The 18,650-nt window shown below is 44.3% G+C and overlaps 1 protein-coding gene across 2 annotated transcripts in view; it reads right to left on the reverse strand.

The window, feature by feature from the left end:
• CALCR (calcitonin receptor) overlaps positions 1-3,598 on the reverse strand; it is a 144,958-nt gene extending 141,360 nt beyond the window's left edge. For both annotated transcript variants that reach the window (XM_080975643.1, XM_080975644.1), the window contains exon 1: positions 3,196-3,598. In XM_080975643.1, coding sequence (XP_080831769.1) covers positions 3,196-3,204 — 9 coding nt within the window. In that variant the 5' untranslated portion in view covers positions 3,205-3,598. The remainder of the gene's footprint in view (positions 1-3,195) is intronic.
• Positions 3,599-18,650: the final 15,052 nt, after the last annotated feature.

Genomic DNA, 18,650 nt, shown 5'->3' on the forward strand with positions numbered 1-18,650 from the left:
CTGTCACATTCTGTTTTTTATTCTTAACACTGTTTTGTTATAAGGTTCTTTTTTTAAAAAGACACAAATTATGTCTGTTGCCTTGAGTTCCTTTTAATAGAAATGCAATTAGCAAATTTAAGAAACAAATAGCGTTCTAGACCAGAGACACATCTTGACATAGACAAATGGAACACACTGTGCTCATTAGCCTGCATCACATTTACAGTACTTAAATTTGTAGAAAATTTGAAGGCTCAATTCGGATAAGCTCAGTTTGGATAAGTGTTAGTCTTGTAACACCTTAAAGACTAACAAATGAATGATGTCATAAGCTTTCATGGACATGAGTCCACTTCAGCAGATATAGAAAGTGTAGAATCTGTATCCTGAGATACAGATTTATGGGAACATGGCTGGAGTAAGGTTGTAAACAGTGAGGTCAGAAGGAAAGGAAATGCAGAAAGCACAATCATTAACAGTGATAATTGAATCATAAACAGTGATCATAATCTACAATAGTATTGTGAATAACAAAGGCATCCTAGCATTGGAAAGCTAGTTAACAGAGACTGTGATAAAACAAAAACAAAGCGCCGTTGTCCCAGTTCAAGCCACAGGTAACAGCACTGAACCTCTTGATGGCTTATAATTCAATACTGTGATTTAGAGATGTCAGGTTGCAGTGAGTGTTTAGTCCCCTAGATGCTCCAAGCCCCATGTAACTTTATAAAGAGAGACTGGTATTCTCAAGAAGAGGTTTCTCATCTAGGTGTTTTTTCTTGAGTACATATCCTGTCTGTCTGCTTCTCTGTCCCATCTAGTTAATGTAATAAATTATTGCAGGCAGGGATAATCTCTTTCCCACTATTTTTTCAGAAAGATAGTAACAGACGGTCATCCCACAGCTGGATCTCCCAGAAATACAATTACGGTTGTAGCAAGTAGCATAATTTCTGAGGATCAACCTTTGCTGTTTCTGCAGCTAGTGTAAATTTCAGAACTTATTTTCTTAGCAACAAGAAACAACCAAAGTGGGGAAAAGTTTATTGAGCGGGACTCTCTTAAAAAAGAAGAAATTGTAGAACTTTATGAATAAGTTTGTATACCATCTACTGACATTATAGTAGTTTTGGAATAGAAATAAGTATTAAGTGCCTTTTCGCAGAGGAGAGATAACTTTATTAAAATAGCTATGTTATTTAAGAATTAATTCTGGACATAAAATACTGGGTTTATTCAGTGTCACCATCTATAAAACTATTTTTTCCCAGTAAGTGGAAAAACCAAGACAATGCAAGAAAGATCAGCTATGCTGAAGTTATCAACAGCCGCATAAAAACATCAAATGCAGAGAGCTCCAGAAGAATGGATTTCCACAAATGAGTCAGTTTTTGACAGATTGGAACAGTCCTCCACACCATATCCTAGCCACAGGAAAAGAAGACTCTGTGCCATTTCTGCAGGTGTTAGGGAGGAATATGTATGGTTAAATTCATTTGTTAAACCCACTCTGTCCTCATTTCACTCAAGTCATATTGCAAACAGCTACAAAGAGAACAAATATTTTTGGTAACAGTAGCAGGGACTCTACTAATGTTAATTGACATGAATGCCAACAAGCATATTCAGAGTATAAACACAAAAAATGTGATAAGCCGACTACTGAGCACTGACACAAGGAGTCTATGCAATGGAGCAAGTCCTTCATATGTTATTTTCACGGTAAGCGGCCAAGTGGGTCTGGTCCAGATGGAAAGGCAGAAAACAAATCAAGTAACTAAAAATCTGGTGGTCTGTTGTTGAACCAGGTTTTTGTATCCAATATAAGAGCAAAACTCACAACTGCTTGCACAATTCTTGCTCCTTCTAAAGCAATAGACACACACACCCTTGCTTAGAAATCTGCTCAAATGCCATTTAGGAAGAAGGTGGGAATGGGGAAGCCTAACAACAAGGAGCCAGGATCACAAAAGGGGCTTTCCTTGTAATTTGAACACGCAACAAAACACGCATGTGGAATCTATTTGCCATTCAGAGAAATACCCAGATGCTAAATGCAGAATGATGCGAACAGTAAAATGATACTATTTTTAAAAGGTAACATACTGATGCTTGCTAAGTGGCTGGAATAAACGTAATACAATAATAATCTGAGATGTGAAATATCAAGTCATTGTGCATTAACCTGGTGCCACTTAAATGTCCTGTGATTGGAGATTGCTTCCACCTGTAGTTTGCTCTGCATCTGTGTCACAAAAGCAAGATTAAAACTGCAAGGTTCAACTGGGTCTCCCCATCACCTAAGTTATGATGTCCTTCCTGCAACCTGCCAATGCAGCCATCGCTTTCTTCACTGCTGCCTCTGAAGTCTTCTTCATGGAGCAGTTCTAACTCCTTTTCATGAGCAACATTTAACACAGCTCCAACCGTACCAGGCATTTGCTTGCTAATATTTCCATCTACATTCTACAAACAGTGTGACATTGGTGACTGCCTCCCAAGACTGTGGCTGCCATCCCTTGATTAAGCATTGCAGAAAGATCAAGTTGTTTTCAACATGATTGGCACATGCCTCCATAGATCATCTCCCCAGATGGATCAGAGTTAACATAAACACTGGGAAATCCTCACCCAAGTTAGACTCAAGGGAGAGGCACCGAAAAGCAGCAGAACAAATGGTCTGGGGCATCAAGGCATAAGTTTCCTCAACAAAATCCACCCACCCCACTTCCAGGAGGAAAAGGTCAGCCAGGATCTGCAACAGCAGACTGCCTATGGATCTGCAACTATAGCCAACCAAGAACTCCCCCCTCTAGGAACTGACCTTAGAACAGTTTCCCCCCAACTTGGTGCCCTCCAGATGTTTAGGACTACAACTCCCATCAGCCTTGACCACTGACCACGCTGATGGGAACTGTACTCCCAAATCGTCAGGCTGGGAAAGGCTGCCTTAGAGAATCCACCAGGCGTCTTGATATCGTCCACATCTCCTTTATACCTGCAGATCCAGCTTCCTAAAAGGGAAACAGGCTCCCTACTAAAGAGCCCTCGTGCGACCAGGTAAGCTGAGGCAGAACGGTCTTCAGGTCTGGGGATACCTGAAGACTACCATTTGCTCCACTGCCTCTTTCCTGCACGACCGTTTGCTGCTTCCATCGCAAAATTAGTTCCGCCCCAAATAAACGAAAACGGCGAAAACTTGCGAGGACTCACCGCTCTCATGGATCCGCCAGGAGGGAGTCAGTGTTCTCCGGTTCCCCGCCGAAGCAGCTGGTTGCAATCCCGCCTAGGAAGCCGAGAGTCGAGTGGTCGTGGCGCGAGCTGGTTCCTTAAATCCCATACAAAGAGAGCGCACGGGGGGAATCGCCACTGCCAGCAGCTTTGCTTTCCAGCAGCCCTTGCTGCGGCACCCCCAGCCCCCAAGACCGACCAGGGGCAGAGATCAAGCCCAGCGGGTCTTCCTGCAGACTCGGCAGCCCTTCGAGGCTCAAGCGAGCTGCTTGCACGCCCAGCCACCAAGCGGCCAGCGCGCAGCCAAGGAAGAGCAGCGCCTCCTCGCCCCGGTCCCAGCCAAAGGAGCCGGGCGCCTCTTGCGCTTTAAAGGAGCCGCACGCTCGGCGACGGGAGAGCGCCGCTGAATGGCGCAGGAGCTCGGCGAGCGGCCGTCACGGGGGCGAGAGGGGCGGGGGCTCCCTAGGGAGGAGGAGGGGGCCGAGAGCCGAAGCGCAATTATTCCCAGCACTGAGAGATGTTCCCCTTCCAAAAGTCCAGAACCGAAGGAGAAAGACAAAGGGAGAGCCTCTGAGCGCGTGTGAAGTGCCTTTTACACACACACACACCCCTCCCCGAGTCAGAAACCACCTTGGCTCTCTGCGGAGCTTCCTTTCCAAGCCGATCAGAATGAAAGGATCTTGATCACACAGGAGGGAGAAACCAGCCATCTTTCATGGGGAGATGGAGCCAATGGCACCCCCGTGCCCGTACCCGCCCCAGAAAAAACAAAAACAAACCATTGAGTCCAAACTTACCTAGCAAATCCTTCACAAAGACAAATAGAGATTGCATTTGCAACCCTCCTGTTGCAGCCTTGTTGCAAGCCCTTTCTGCTCTTGCCTTGACACCTATCAATCAGTTGTTCCTCTTGGCAGAAAGACGGTGCCTGATGCCACCTGAATGGTTTGTATGAGTGTAGCCACAATTCATTTCACGCACACACAAAAGACTACCCAAGGCAAGGTTTAGGTAAAGGGACCCCTGACCATTAGGTCCAGTCATGGCCGACTCCGGGGTTGCGGCGCTCATCTGGTTTTATTGGCCAAGGGAGCCGGCGTACAGCTTCCGGGTCATGTGGCCAGCATGACTAAGCCGCTTCTGGCGAACCAGAGCAGCGCACGGAAACGCCGTTTACCTTCCCGCCGGAGTGGTACCTATTTATCTACTTGCACTGGCGTGCTTTCAAACTGCTAGGTGGGCAGGAGCTGGGACCAAACAACGGGAGCTCAACCCGTCGTGGGGATTCGAACCACCGACCTTCTAATCGGCAAGCCCTAGGCTCTGTGGTTTAACCCACAGCGCCACCCGCGTCCCTAAGGCAAGGTTTGCAGAAGGGCAAAACCATCATCATCATAGGAGAAAAGCATCACTGTAACACCACAGAGTGCCTCTAAATAAGCAGGCAGACCTGTGTGAGGAGAAACGGCAGCATGCTGGGGCCCAGGGATGCAGCGAAGTAATTTTAGACCCTGGACTTGAATAGTCTGAGGCCACACCTTTAAATGACCATGCTATTATCATCCATAATGATTTATTAATTGCCTTCTAAACAACCGTATCAGGGCAATGTACACTGGGTGGTCATTTGGTCAGCAGCAGCGGGGGAACCCCAGACTGGGGGTCCTGCATTTCAGCCCCAAGGAGCTGCACCGCTATTGGAGCCTTGCATCTGCCTTGTTAAAGAGTGCAGGGGTGCCTTTTTGTGAACTGGGAGAGATGCTGGAAACTTGCACACATCCACAAAATTACAAGAAGATTTGCTATCATGCATAGAGAACACACCCACCCAAACAGTTCTGCAACTGTGCAGTGAAATCATTTGCGAGTTTACTTAGAACTAAATCCACTGTGTTCAACAGAGCTTACTCCCTAGTAAGTGTGTGTAGGTTGCAGTCTCAATCTCCTCAGAAAAAGAGGTGGAATCTGCACACAGATAAAAAATGCAGTGAAAATGCTTTTTTAAGATAAAACGTTTTGAAAAATACACTGAATTTCGCATAGCTCACTGTCGCCATCTAGTGCCACACTTGTATATTGCACTTTACAACACATTTAAAACGTTTTGTGAAACAAGACTGCCTGTTTTTAGAATTAGCTGCCCAAACAGCAATTGTAAGATGCAGCAAAGCTTTGATATTGCTGGAGGTGGGTGCGGGGGTGGGTGGGGTAGAATTGCCTCTTTTTATGTCTCTCTGCTCAGCTACTATATTTGTAAATTACAAAATACTACAAAAGCACAAGCTTTTTCTCTTTAAAACAAACAAACAAACAAACAAAACAAATCAGAAACCCATGCCCCACAAAAGGCCACTGTGAAACTTCCTAACACTTGAGGAAATTGAGTGCATAAAATAATTATTATGAGCGACAGATTTAAAAACAAACAAACAAACAAAAACAACTTGCAGCATCTCAAGGATCACCTACTTGCTTCCTTAGGAACGAGGACATCCTCGGGAAGGAATAGAGCGGTGATACAGAAATGACCCTTTAAAAAATATAAATGTGCTTGGCTCATACATATTCATGTTCACTGTATTTGCTGGCACAGAATCCAGAGGACTCAAGCTGTTCCAATGTAATTTATATTAAGATGCACGGAACGAAAAATACTATGGTAAGCATTATGTAATTCAGAAATGTACACCTTATTTCAAAAATTGGGGATGTCACAAACACACAATTAGGTGTTGGACTGAATGGAGGATAGGAGTAATGAGTATCTTTTTTTTAAAAAAAAAAAAAGTGGTGAGAATTTCCAAGAGATCTATTTCCAATTGCCTCAGCATCAGCAGGTATTTTCCAGCTGTGCTTCAGAAAGTGAAGGCTCTCTGGACCTATTTAAGCTTATGGTACGAGGTGGTATATGAAAGCCTGGCAAAAAACATTCATTGAAAGGCAGGGAAAGCATTCTACAAAAGAATACAACTTGGGAGCCAGAGATAGGGTTGCCATATTTCAAACAGTATTTCAAAATCCAGACAGAAATGTTGTTGGCAAAGTTGTTGATTTTTGCTGTTTTTGAGCTATTTTTTTTAAATGGGAAATCGGCAAAAATGGCATGGCCGACATGGGCTGCCATACGTCCGGATTTTCCCGGCCATTTGTCCGATTTCTGTCCAGACACTGGTGCCAACAGCAGGATTCCAGATATGTCCGGGAAATTCCGGTCATATGGCAACCCTGCCAGATAATTAGTTGAAGGCAACATACAATTAGCAAACTATGACATATTATAAACACAACTTATTGGGATACTTTTTAGTTTGGAAGCACTAAACACAGAAAATAGATGAGCACAACTCAAATCAATTAAAAGCAAAAGGCAGAATAATAAATATTTTTTTTTCCTTTTTTCTAAAGTTGAAACAGCAGGGAGCCAAGGCCTCTGCCAACCAGCGGCGTAGCGTGGGTTGTCAGCACCCGGGGCAAGGCAAGTAATTTGCGCCCCCTAACCCCTAATCTGCTGCCGCTGCCAGCTGCTTCTTGCTGCTGCCTGGTCTGGTCTGGTGGGGTTCTCTCCCGCGCTCAGCGCTGCGCTGGGCGGCCGCTGCACTGTCCCTCCCCCAGATAGTCCCTCGCTCTCTCTCCGCACCGCACGCCTGGCACCCACCCCCTCCACAGTGGGCGGCGACCCAGCGGCTCGGATCGGATTCGCACAGCCAGCACTGCAGTGAGAGAGAGTGAGTGAGCCAGGTAGGGGCAGAGAGCTGCGAGTGCGAGCGCCCCCCAGATGTTGCGCCCGGCCCCCCCTGCACCCCCAAGCTATGCCACTGCTGCCAACAGGCTTTCTGAACTGGTGGTGTATATCCACAATGTGCCTGGGGGAGCTGGGGCATCTTGTGGATACAGTGGTACCTCTTGTTGCGAACTTAATTCGTTCCGGAGGTCCGTTCTTAACCTGAAACCGTTCTTAACTTGAGGTACCACTTTAGCTAATGGGGCCTTCTGCTGCCGCCGCGCAATTTCTGTTCTCAACCTGGGGCAAAGTTCTTAACCCGAGGTACTATTTCCGGGTTAGCGGAGTCTCTTAAACCAAAGTGTTTGTAACCCGAGGTGTTTGTAACCCGAGGTACCGCTGTATTCCAATATTAACAGAAGGACTGGTGGCTATGATTCCAAACGTATTTCATTATTTGACTTATTGGTTATTGTATTTTACATGGCTGTGACTCACCCTCAGACGGACAGGATATAAATTCTGTAAAGAAAGGAAAAAGGAAACCAAAGTGATTTTTGCATTGTGCCAGAATAACATTAAAGAAGGTCCCTGGTGGACTTCTCTGGAGAGGGCAGCTGAGGGACTGCTGCTAAAAATAGACTTGTTAAGTTGTGGGTGAACATATCAGACGACACAGTGATTCTTCAAACAGCTCTTGTTTGAAGGTGTTAGCCAGGGTGAAAACTTCAGTACATAACAAGACTGTCTCAAGTGGGGCAGTGCACCAAACCTCATTTGGTGGGCATACTTGTTGAAGGACTGTGATGCTTATTTCAAGGCAGGGGTAGCTAGATGATGCAGGAATATGCAGCTGTCCCATACAAGGATTGAACCTGCAAGCTTGGTGTTATCAGCACCATGCTCTAACCAGTTGAGCTAGCCAGGCTGGTCCCAAGGTCCCAAAGCATGAAGGCTTTCAAAAGCCAAAGTGTCATTTGGAATTGAGATTGTGAATATGATAAAGTACTGGCACACTCTGACCTCCACCAGCCAGGAGACCTGAGGCCACAGAAAGACTAGACCTTCTGCCTCTCAGCAAAGAAGATTATGGCAAGGGAGAGACCACCTTGGTCCTGCCCACTGGCCAGTGAAGGAGCAGCTGCTGTTGTACTTGCTTTCCTCCTTCCTGTGCAGTGCTTAGAAAGTATTTGTCACTTCATTAGGGCAGATGCTGGAACAAATGCATTGTAATGGGGAGATGCCTTGTTCACAGGAACATATAGTTGATGAGAAAACAGTCTATATGATGAGGAGTCACGTGATAATGAAGGACTTTTACATGTTGCAGCAGAATGATAGAAAACCATAATCAAAGGCAGTAGAAAATTAATGTCAGAGAATAACTTAAACCCTGTGAAAAATGAAAATTAAATAAGGGCCTCTGAGCATCTGCAGAGAGCTTTCACCACTACAGTGGTACCTCGGGTTACAGACGCTTCAGGTTACAGACACTTCAGGTTACAGACTCCGCTAACCCAGAAATAGTACCTCGAGTTAAGAACTTTGCTTCAGGATGAGAACAGAAATCGTACTCTGGCGGCGCAGTGGCAGCAGGAGGCCCCATTGGCTAAAGTGGTGCTTCAGGCTAAGAACAGTTTCAGGTTAAGAATGGACCTCCGGAACGAATTAAGTTCTTAACTCGAGGTACCACTGTACTAGGCTAGGAACAACTAGCCACTACAATCTTGAGCTCCAGCGCTTCTTTTTTTCAGAAAATGAACAATGACTGCCATGATCAAGGCCAGCCCTACCACACGGTAGAGAAAGGAAATGCTGGGGGCAGCAGGGGCAGCTTCCCAGCTGTTCCTCCTGAGCCACCAGTCATGTTCTTCCGTTGAAGGACAGAGCTGTGTGTGACATACTGCAGTTCCTGCAGCTCCTAAACCAGTCTGGTTTTTCTCAGATGTGGCAGCGGCTCTATCACCAGGAAGATTCAGCTGCCACTCCAATTAGCTTCTGTACATGGAGAACTTTGCCTCAGGTGACAAAATGTCTTGGGCTTACTAAGAGGTGATATGAATAAGATTGTGAGCCAGAAACTGCTCGTTCACATCTGGCAAGTCATGAAATTCACTAGGTGATTCTGCCTTACTAAGGGTGGGGAGGAAAGCTTAGTAAAATAATTTTTTAAAAACCACAACTATCTTCATGCTAATGCTAATCGTGAGTCCCATCCTGTTGGAGAATTTCTGTTACCCAAAGGGAAATTTGGTGAAATGTTAACCCCCGCAGCCACTCAATTTATCTGCTTACAAATAGAGTGGATAATTCTGAGAGGCCATCTACATGCGTACTTCTAGTTTAAAGCTCTACTTGCTCAGAGATGTCAATAAGAAGAGTGGAAGTCAGCCTGTGTCTAGACTGGAGGTTTTCAGAGTTATGTACCATCTGTTATGTAAGTTTTTGAAGGTTTCTCATAAATTTTGTTGGAACTTTTCTTTCTTGGTTAGTTGATGGATGCAACACGTTTGCTGAACGGCCTGACCTCTTCCCGTCGTGCTCAAGTGTTGTAGGTCCTTTCTGTTCCAAACATGTGAAAATATATCGATGCTCCTGGTTTTAATCATATCGTACAGAATTGTCAGCACTTTCTCCCACGGACATTTCTTCCTCCCAAAAAGAAAGCTGTTGGCAAAGAGGAAATGGAATTATGGTTCTGAGAAATGAAGTCTCTTTATTTTAAGTACAAGCAGCATTTGAAGCAGTGAGAAGGCTGGAAGCTTCCACACATCACTCTGCCAATGCACTTCAGTCCCAGGCTAAAATATCTTTTCTATTCAAAAGCTGGGCCTTCTTGGAGAAGAAGGTGCCAAGTATGTTAAATTCTTCCAGATACCATTTGATTAACTTGACATTTATACTCACTGTCAGAAAAAAAAAACCCTCATCTTGCGTAGAACACAATTTCGAAATGAGTAAATAACAAAAGCAGCAGAATAATAATTAGACCACAATCTTATTATGGCTAGATGATGTTGCTCCATTGGTGAAGAGTGAGGTTTGTGGGCAGGATGCTGCTGCCAGAGGCCTCTCCTGTGGTATACCTGCTGAAAGCTCTGCTGGTGTCAATGGGAGGCTGGAAGAGTATGTCAAGGGCACCTATAGTCACCAAAATGCAAAGCCCACTTGTTTCCCTGGGACACCCAACAAATTGGCCCAAACCTATGCCAGCCCTGGATCGAGGATTATTCCCCTCCCATTGGAGTCAACACAAGGGAGGGGGAAATATGTGCCTCTCCATTTCCATCTCAGGCTGTGAGGATGTAGTGGGCAATCCATCATGGAATCTCATTCACAAACCTTAGACAGGATTACTCCACCACAGCAACCTCAGCTTTCCAAGTTCTGGCCCTTATGTATTCAAAATGGCAGCACCCAGGCACAAAAGGAGGGGCTTGGGGAAACCCCAAGATTTTACAAAAGCGTACTTAAGTGGGAGAGAAACACTAACAGCAGAGAGAGGCAGGCCAATGAGGACTGAGTGGGCTTAGTGGCTAAAGAATGCTGACTGACTGTTGGGGGTGACCAAAATTAGAGGGTAGTGGAATGAGCAGAACGGAACGGACTATCCAGGAAGAGTTGGCAATGTTGTACTCCAGCATTTTGCTGCAGATTCCACTAATAATAGTAGTAGTAGTTATAGCAGAAGAAGTGATAATAGTAATAATCATAGTTTTTATGTTAGAAATAGTAGTTAAGGTTTATTTTAAAAGCTGAAAATAAAACTTCTCTCTGCCCATTGCTGACAACTGCCATTCCACACTTTTTAGACACTGATAGAAATAAGAGTGTGTTTAATGTCCTGACCCTCCCCGGCCAAGGACGGCACACTTCTGATAGTTAACATCTTTATTGACAAGAAAAAGCCCTTACAGCAGCTTCCACAGTGCTCCAGATACACACGCATGCACACTTCTAGATTTTAGGCAGCTGTCCATAGGTCTAGGCCCTGCAAAGCAGTTGCCCCCTGCCAGCTTATATGGGTTGTGCTTCTGCAACCTGACACTTCTCCCGTACAGAAGTTGCCACTGCTCTTCCCGCTTCAGGCCCCTCCTGGTTCTAGGAGACAGCAAGGCAGGGTATATATGTATGTCAGCTGAATGTATGTATATATGTATGTATGTCAGCTGAACAGCCTCTTCTTCTTCCACCACATCTGGCACACCTTCCTCTGTCTCAGAGTGTCCTAACTCTCCCTCCTCACCTGGCCCCTGCTTTGTGGGCGGTGTCAAACCCCAAGAATCATTGGTCCCCTCTCCTGGGTCACTTTCCTGGTCCCCTGCCTCCACCCCACACTCTTCAGAGTCCTCCAGCTCCTGACACTAAATAACTGCTAGGTCAGACCCTTGGTCCATCCAGCCCAAAGTAACACATTCTCACTGACAACAGCTCTCCAGGTTCTTCACAGGGGACCATTGGAGGCTTCCAGATCTGGAGACTGAGGCAGCAGGCCAGATAAGGGCCTCCAGGAGAAGTTGTGTGACAGCAAAAGGGAATGGGTGGGAGAAGGGGATAGGGGTGGGTTTCAGGAACAAAAGCCAAGGTCTGCTGCTGCCCTCACCATCTCCTGTCTGAGGCAGTTGCTTTACGCTGCCCAGTAAAAGGGTAAACTCTGCTGTTATGTATTCAGTGGTCTGTGTTTGCCTGAGCTTGAGTCTGGACTAAGGATACTGATCCCCTGTGTTCTGATTCGATACATGATATCCAATCACAGTACATTTCAAGATTTGGGCCTCTGCCATTGGCCCTTAAACTCTGAGTTATGATTCACAGCTTGGATGTTTAGACAGCCAATCATGTTGGGAGTGGCCCAGGCCTTCAGAAATATATATAAGCAGTTGCTTTGCCCCTGCTAGGGACGCAGGTGGCACTGTGGTCTAAACCACAGAGCCTAAGACTTGCCGATCAAAAGGTCGGCAGTTTGAATCCCCGCGATGGGGTGAGCTCCCGTTGCTCGGTCCCTGCTCCTGCCAACCTAGCAGTTCAAAAGCATGTCAAAGTGCAAGTAGATAAATAGGTACTACTCCGGTGGGAAGGTAAACGGCGTTTCCGTGCGCTGCTCTGGCTCGCCACATGCTGGCCACATGACCCGGAAGCTGTACGCCGGCTCCCTCAGCCAATAAAGTGAGATGAGCACTGCAACCCCAGAGTCAGTCACGACTGGACCTAATGGTCAGGGGTCCCTTTACCTTTACCTTGCCCCTGCTGTTGAGTTCTGCTAATTCAATAATGGTTCTTGCTGTTACCACTGTGTCTTGCCTCATGGGAACCCACCTACACTTCATCTGCGTTCCTTGTGAATCAGGCCAAGTCAGAATCAGATTGTGGTTAAATGTCTGTGCAAAGAAATGTAGTCTCATCCTTAGCACATCCTCCCCATTCATTTCCTTGGCAGGGGAAGCCCCACACATAAACATCCCTTTATGCATAAGGAAGTCCCCCGTCCCTTGGCAGGAGTGACTGCGAAAACCTTTCCCCACGGGGGACCTTTCCAATATATTTCACACATCCCTGATGGAGAGTTCTTAACATTAATTGTATTCTAAAAACATATTCTAAAATGTGCAGCTCCAGCTGATTTCTTGCCCCCTTTCGGATTCTCTGAAATGTGAGATTTTAAAAAAGGAATCGTTTGGGAGCCTAGATAAATGGACACAATGTGCTTTATCTGATTTATCTGTTGCTTTTGTAGTGGCGGTGATCAAGCTGTGTGAGCCTAATAGCGTACTTGGCCCTGGAGGAATAGCTGTGCATGGAGAAGTGACTGAATCTTATAATCCTATTGTAGGGAAAGCATTCAATTTTTAAAGATGCTCGGAGAACCACCAGCATATTCACACTTCTAAATCTCTGTGGGATTGTTCCACCTCACTCAGCACTGATCATCCTAGGAAAATGCAGAGTACAGCAGACCATGCTCAAGAAAGCAGATGCATTTGATGGTGTTTGAATAATTATCCTATCTTTATCAAATTGTCAGATAATCACAACAACAACAATCTGCTTTTATAATGCTGTTTGGGGTTTTTTATGTCGTATATTTGCATACCGCTTAGTGAATTAAAAATTTTTTTTCAGTGGTTTAGAAATGTGTTGAAATAAATAATATTAATATGGGGAAAATAAGTATTAATTTCCAAAACACAAAAATTCAGTGAAGATATATTTCTGATGATCCTGTGGAGAATTTCAGGTTTGTTGCAACGTAGGACCTCATAAACAATAGCTATGGGTAATAATAATAATAATAATAATAATAATAATAATATTTTTTATTTATATCCCGCCATCCCCAGCCAAAGTCGGGCTCAGAGTGGCTAACAAGAGTAAAACGATAAAACATTCTAAAATCATTTCTTTATAAAATTAATTCCAATCAAATTAATGGCAACCATTGGGCTAGAAGTTCTGTGAGGATTGCCAAAGGAGGGAGTCAGGCTGTGCCCTGGCCAAAGGCCGGGTAAGGGCATCTAACCAAAGTTCCAAAAAAAATATGAGCAAGACCAAAACCTCTCAACATTATAGAAGAGCAAGCACTTGGAACATCAGGTGTGGCAGCCAGGTGAGCAGAACAGGTGAGCTATTGGCTTCCATGCAGACCTGCTGTTACCTGTAGCCTGACTTGTACAGGAGTGAGCTTTGACTAAAGCCTTCTTTCTTATACCTAACAGCCTTTGCTGCAGTGTTTGGGACGGGAGCCCTGATAGTATTACATTCTTGAGGTGAGCATTCCTACATGTTACAGAGGAGAAGAGGAGAACTCAGTTTGAACTCAGTTGGAAGAGGTTAGTGATTAAGATGAATAAAAATGTACTGCATTACCCCCCCCCCCAAAAAAACACCTCACTGTAGTCAACTGAAGGCAACCAACCATGCCCTGGGCCCCCCAACCTCTCTCAATGCCAATGAAAATTAATTAATGAAAAGAAAGAGAACCCACCCACGTGATGCTGACACAAAAACCTTGCACGTACACTATGTAAAAGAATGCATAGTATACTCTTCTCCATAGAGGCATACCAGTAATAGATCGTGTCTGTATTAGGGGATGGCCTGAATTAGAGGACCTTATGCATTATATCTTGTGCTGCCCCTTATTTATTGAAGCAAGAGAACGGTTTTTGACACCTATAATGATAAGGTCAGAATCTTTCTGACATGATTCTGTATCTTCTTGCAGACATAGATAAGCATGTGACCTGGCGTGTAGCACTTTTTGCAACTGCCGCCAGGAAAATTAGAAAAAATTATATAGCCAAGATAGCTATCAACTGTAAAGGAGATGAATTTATTTGACCCCATCTACACCAAGCTGTATCTTTCTCACTAAACTTTGTACATAATTGTCTATTGTATTATTTAATTTACTTTTAATATATTAGTGGCCCTGTGGTGATTTTAGCTTATAAATGTTTATTGTCTAATGTTTCAATTTGTATATTAAGGAGTTTCTATAGCTTTGTGCAGATTAAGGTCATGTTTTGACAATGTAAATGTTTTAAGTTTTTGTATCAAACTAGTATATATTTTATTGAATGACATTGTATACATTGCAGCAGCCTTTGGCTATAAGCAATAAACTTGACTGACTGTATTCTTCTCTCCCTTCTTCCTCCCCAAACCTTATACTGTATACAACATTAAGACGCACACACATTTCTCCTTAATTTTTGGAGGTGAAAATGTGAGTCTTATAGAGCGAAAAATACGGTAACTGATCTGTTACAAGGACTTTATGAACTGAAAATAGAGACGATATATGTACTTTTATGTGACCCACGGAAATCTTTAATTTTTTTTTAAAAAAAATATGTTGAGTCATACATACAAAAATGAATCTTTTAAACTAAATAAATGTTCCTAAAAAAATTAATATCATTCTGAAAATAACTGGGTATACTACACACAGAATCTATTTGACCCTGTAAAGAAGTCTGGTATTCGTTGCCAAATACAGATCACACACACACATTATAATGAAGTTATAATAGGAACAGGAGGCCAGCCAGCATGACACTAGTTTTGATCTAATAGCTGGAAAAGAAGGCACAGGGGGGCATTATCATCTGTTTCATGGCTGTGCAGAGCAGCAAACTTTTGAAGTCACATCTGCAAGGACATTCCTTCTAAATATGAACAAGGCAGAGAATTCAGGAAAGAGTGAATTCCCAAGATCCTAGGGGAAATAAATGAAAACGTGTTCATTCGAGGTTGAAGGCTGGGAAGCTCAACCAACAGATTAAATATCAGTGATTGCAGAACAAACAGCTCGGAAATTAGTAAACCTGGAGCTGGGAGACACAAGGTCAGGAGAAGCATGTGGTGTGCACAATTTTAAACTGCAGGTGGAAGAAGATATGTTGCAATGCCACTCCATTAAAAATAGAATCAAACACATAAAAAAACCCCAAGCAGGTCAGAAAAGGTGGGTTCTTGGCTAGTTGTCCATGTATTTTTCCTATGGGGAAAGTATTGAAATACTTTCAATATTTCCACCACTACCACCCTCTCCCTACAAGCTGAAACTGGTTTCTTCTTTTGCTGCTGCTGCTGAATCATGGACCTTACATGGGAACTAGTTCAAAATCAGCAAGCTCCGAATGCCCATATCCTAGAAAGCCCTGTAACCCTGTCTAGGGGCCAAATTAGACAAAATGCTGGAGAGCCACCATCTCATGATGTTTCCTCCTCCTCTTCCTCCTCCTTCTTCAAGGGATGTACTTGAAAAAGGATCGTGGTTTTTGGGTTGAAGGTTTCCTCTGCCATTTTGCAAAAAAAAACCCACACCCCACTTCCGCCGAAGCATCCCAAGAATTGTCATTTGTTAAGGATGCTGAGGCCTGTAGCTCTGCGAAGGGTCTCCTAACCACTCTGGTCACAGCCACTGCTTTCAATGGGTCTACTCTCAGTATGCCTCACATCCAGTACAGCAGCCCAGAGTACTGGAGAAAAGACCATTACTTTCAATGTGATTTGCTATGGCTGCGCAAGGGGCTCTTCAGTGCAATTCAATGGCGGGGAACAGACCCAGCAGGCCCACGCTCAAGTACCTGTCCTCCATAGGACCGAATGAGGAAACTCACATACACACGAGCTTATTTAATTTATTGCATTTATATCCCACTTTTTTCTCTAAGGAGCTCAAGGTGGCATACATAGTTCTCCCCCCTCCTCATTTAATCCCCACAACAAACCTGTGAAGTAGGTTAGGGATTGGCCCAAGGTCACCAGTGAGCATCATGGCCAAGTGTGGCTTTGAATCCAGGTCTCCTGGGTCCTAGTCTGACACTTTAACCATTACGTCACACTGACTATCTTGATGCACACATCTACATATACATAGCTCTTGATTTGGGGTAGGTGAATCATATCCACACACTTCATATTCCATGTCTAGGAATAGGAAAGTGATTTCCTCCACCTTAGGGACTTACATCAGATCACCTGGTGCTCAAGATACGCCTCTAGGAAAAGAAAACACCTTGGTAACAGCAAAGGGAAATCTCCCCGAAACATCATAGCCATGTCGTCCCCTCTCTGTCACTTTTTTAAAAGGTGCTCTTAGCACATTGCTAACGATTAGATTATTGTACAGCAAATTGAAGAAGAAAAGCAAAAGCAGTCCTAGCTGTCAGCATAATTTAGAAAAATGGATGACTCTGAAGCCCTTCAGCATAAGGAGAGGATTGCTACTGTTAACAACCCCACAGTGACTCAGCTGCAGCTTGCATGAGTGTAAGTCATTTTGCCACTTAAATTTGTTTATTGAATTTGAAACCCTCCCAGCTCTTCTGGTAGTAATAGGTACTGTTTAAAAACTCAGGTGTGAAAGAAGGGATCTCTTTTGAAAGGAAAGAAGAAGAATTAAAGAAGTTCAAGCTAAGTGTGAAAAGAGGCTGTGTCAGGTTAGGATTACTATTTTTAACCAGCCAACCTTATTTTGAACTTTTATTCCAGCTTTCTTTAAATGAATAGGTCTGCACATTGATGGTTCCTGTTCCTGAGAATTTCTGTGTAACACAAAAGGGCCGGCTCTACCATTAGGCAAGGTGAAGAATCTACCTCAGGCAGCTAATTTTTTTGTGTTAGGACAGGGCAACAAATGATTGGCTGCCATAGAAGGGGACAGGCATCCCCCCTCTTTTTTTAACCTCACATGCCAAAATAACTTGACTGGTCCTTGTGGGTCTTGTGCACCTTGACTTGGGTGAGGCAGACAATTGCGGCTCTACATCAAAATGTTTTGGGCTGGTACGGGAAGCCCAGAAGAAGACATTATAATATTATTTTTAACATTAATACAAACTGACTATCTGAAGTAATGGGTTGATATGACACTAAAGTCACATGAACATTCTAGAGTTGCTAAACATAATTTGTGGAAGCCCTTACGACAAGTATTTTGGGATTGCCTAACATCAAATTAGGCTGTCAGATCTGTCAGACCAGGTGTTAGTTGAATGGGTTTTTTTTCCAGAAGAGGAAGAGGTAGTGAAATAGATTTGAGCAGGAGGGATTGATGTTGGGATTTAAAATAACATTCATGCCCTCCTGAGGCCACTGCATTAAGGACTCAACAGAGTAAGAGAACGGTATCCCGTATTATTAAAGGTCTGGAAGAAATGTTGATATGAACAAGCTGTATTTCCTTATGCTGCTAACTTTCTTTATCAAAACAGACCCAGGAACAAAATCAAAGAGGGGTCTTCACAGTTCGGTAGGGCGTGGCATCGGTGAGATTTTTGAGGGAATTGTGGGAGCACCCTTTGCAAGGCATAGTTCCCGTTGAATCTGGTAAACTTTTTTTCCTTTTTTGCCCTCAGCCTATTCAGGATGCGGGTGGTGCTGTGGTCTAAACCACTGAGCCTTGGGCTTGCCGATCAGAAGGTTGGAGGTTCGAATACCTGCGATGGGGTGAGCTCCCGTTGCTCAGTCCTAGCTCCTGCCCACCTAGCAGTTCGAAAGGACATCTAAGTGCAAGTAGATAAAGAGGTACCGCTCTGGTGGGAAGGTAAACGGCGTTACCGTACGCTGCTCTGGTTTGCCAGAAGTGGCTTAGTCATGCAGGCCACATGACCCGGAAGCTGTACGCCGGCTCCCTCGGCCAATAAAGCGAGATGAGTGCCGCAACCCCAGAGTCGGCCACAACTGGACCTAATGGTCAGGGGTCCCTTTACGTTTACCTTCAGTCTATAGTTGGTGGTGACAAGAAGACCACAAGGCAGGGAAACCAGCATTTGGAAAAATGACGTTTTGATTCGTACATTGCATATCGGTTTGTAGTAGTATGTTCTTTAGCATGGGATTGTGATTATTAACACCATACCCACTGTAGTATGTAGGGAATCGGAGAGAGATTTATGCAAGAATGATTTTGAATATGCAGCCTCCCTCTTTCTGGCATGAGCCCCCCAAGAAACCATTCAAAGACCAGCAACTTTGCTGAAGCAGCACCCGCCCCCATGAAGTTTAAGAGGCTGAGCCCACCTCTGTGTGGGAAAACTGCCCTCTTTTGCATTCCTTTTCCCTTGAGTTTCCGTACACTCAAGGAGAGGGTTAATCCAGCCCAAGAAGTCATTGTAATTCTGCCCAGCATGAAAGTTGTTTTTTTTTAAGCAACTTTCAAAATTATTTATCAGGAAAGTCTTTACTTTAAACTGATTCTGCAATATAA

This window comes from Podarcis pityusensis (genome assembly GCF_964106645.2).
Source record: "Podarcis pityusensis genome assembly, chromosome: 12".
Taxonomy (NCBI): Eukaryota; Metazoa; Chordata; class Lepidosauria; order Squamata; family Lacertidae; genus Podarcis; species Podarcis pityusensis.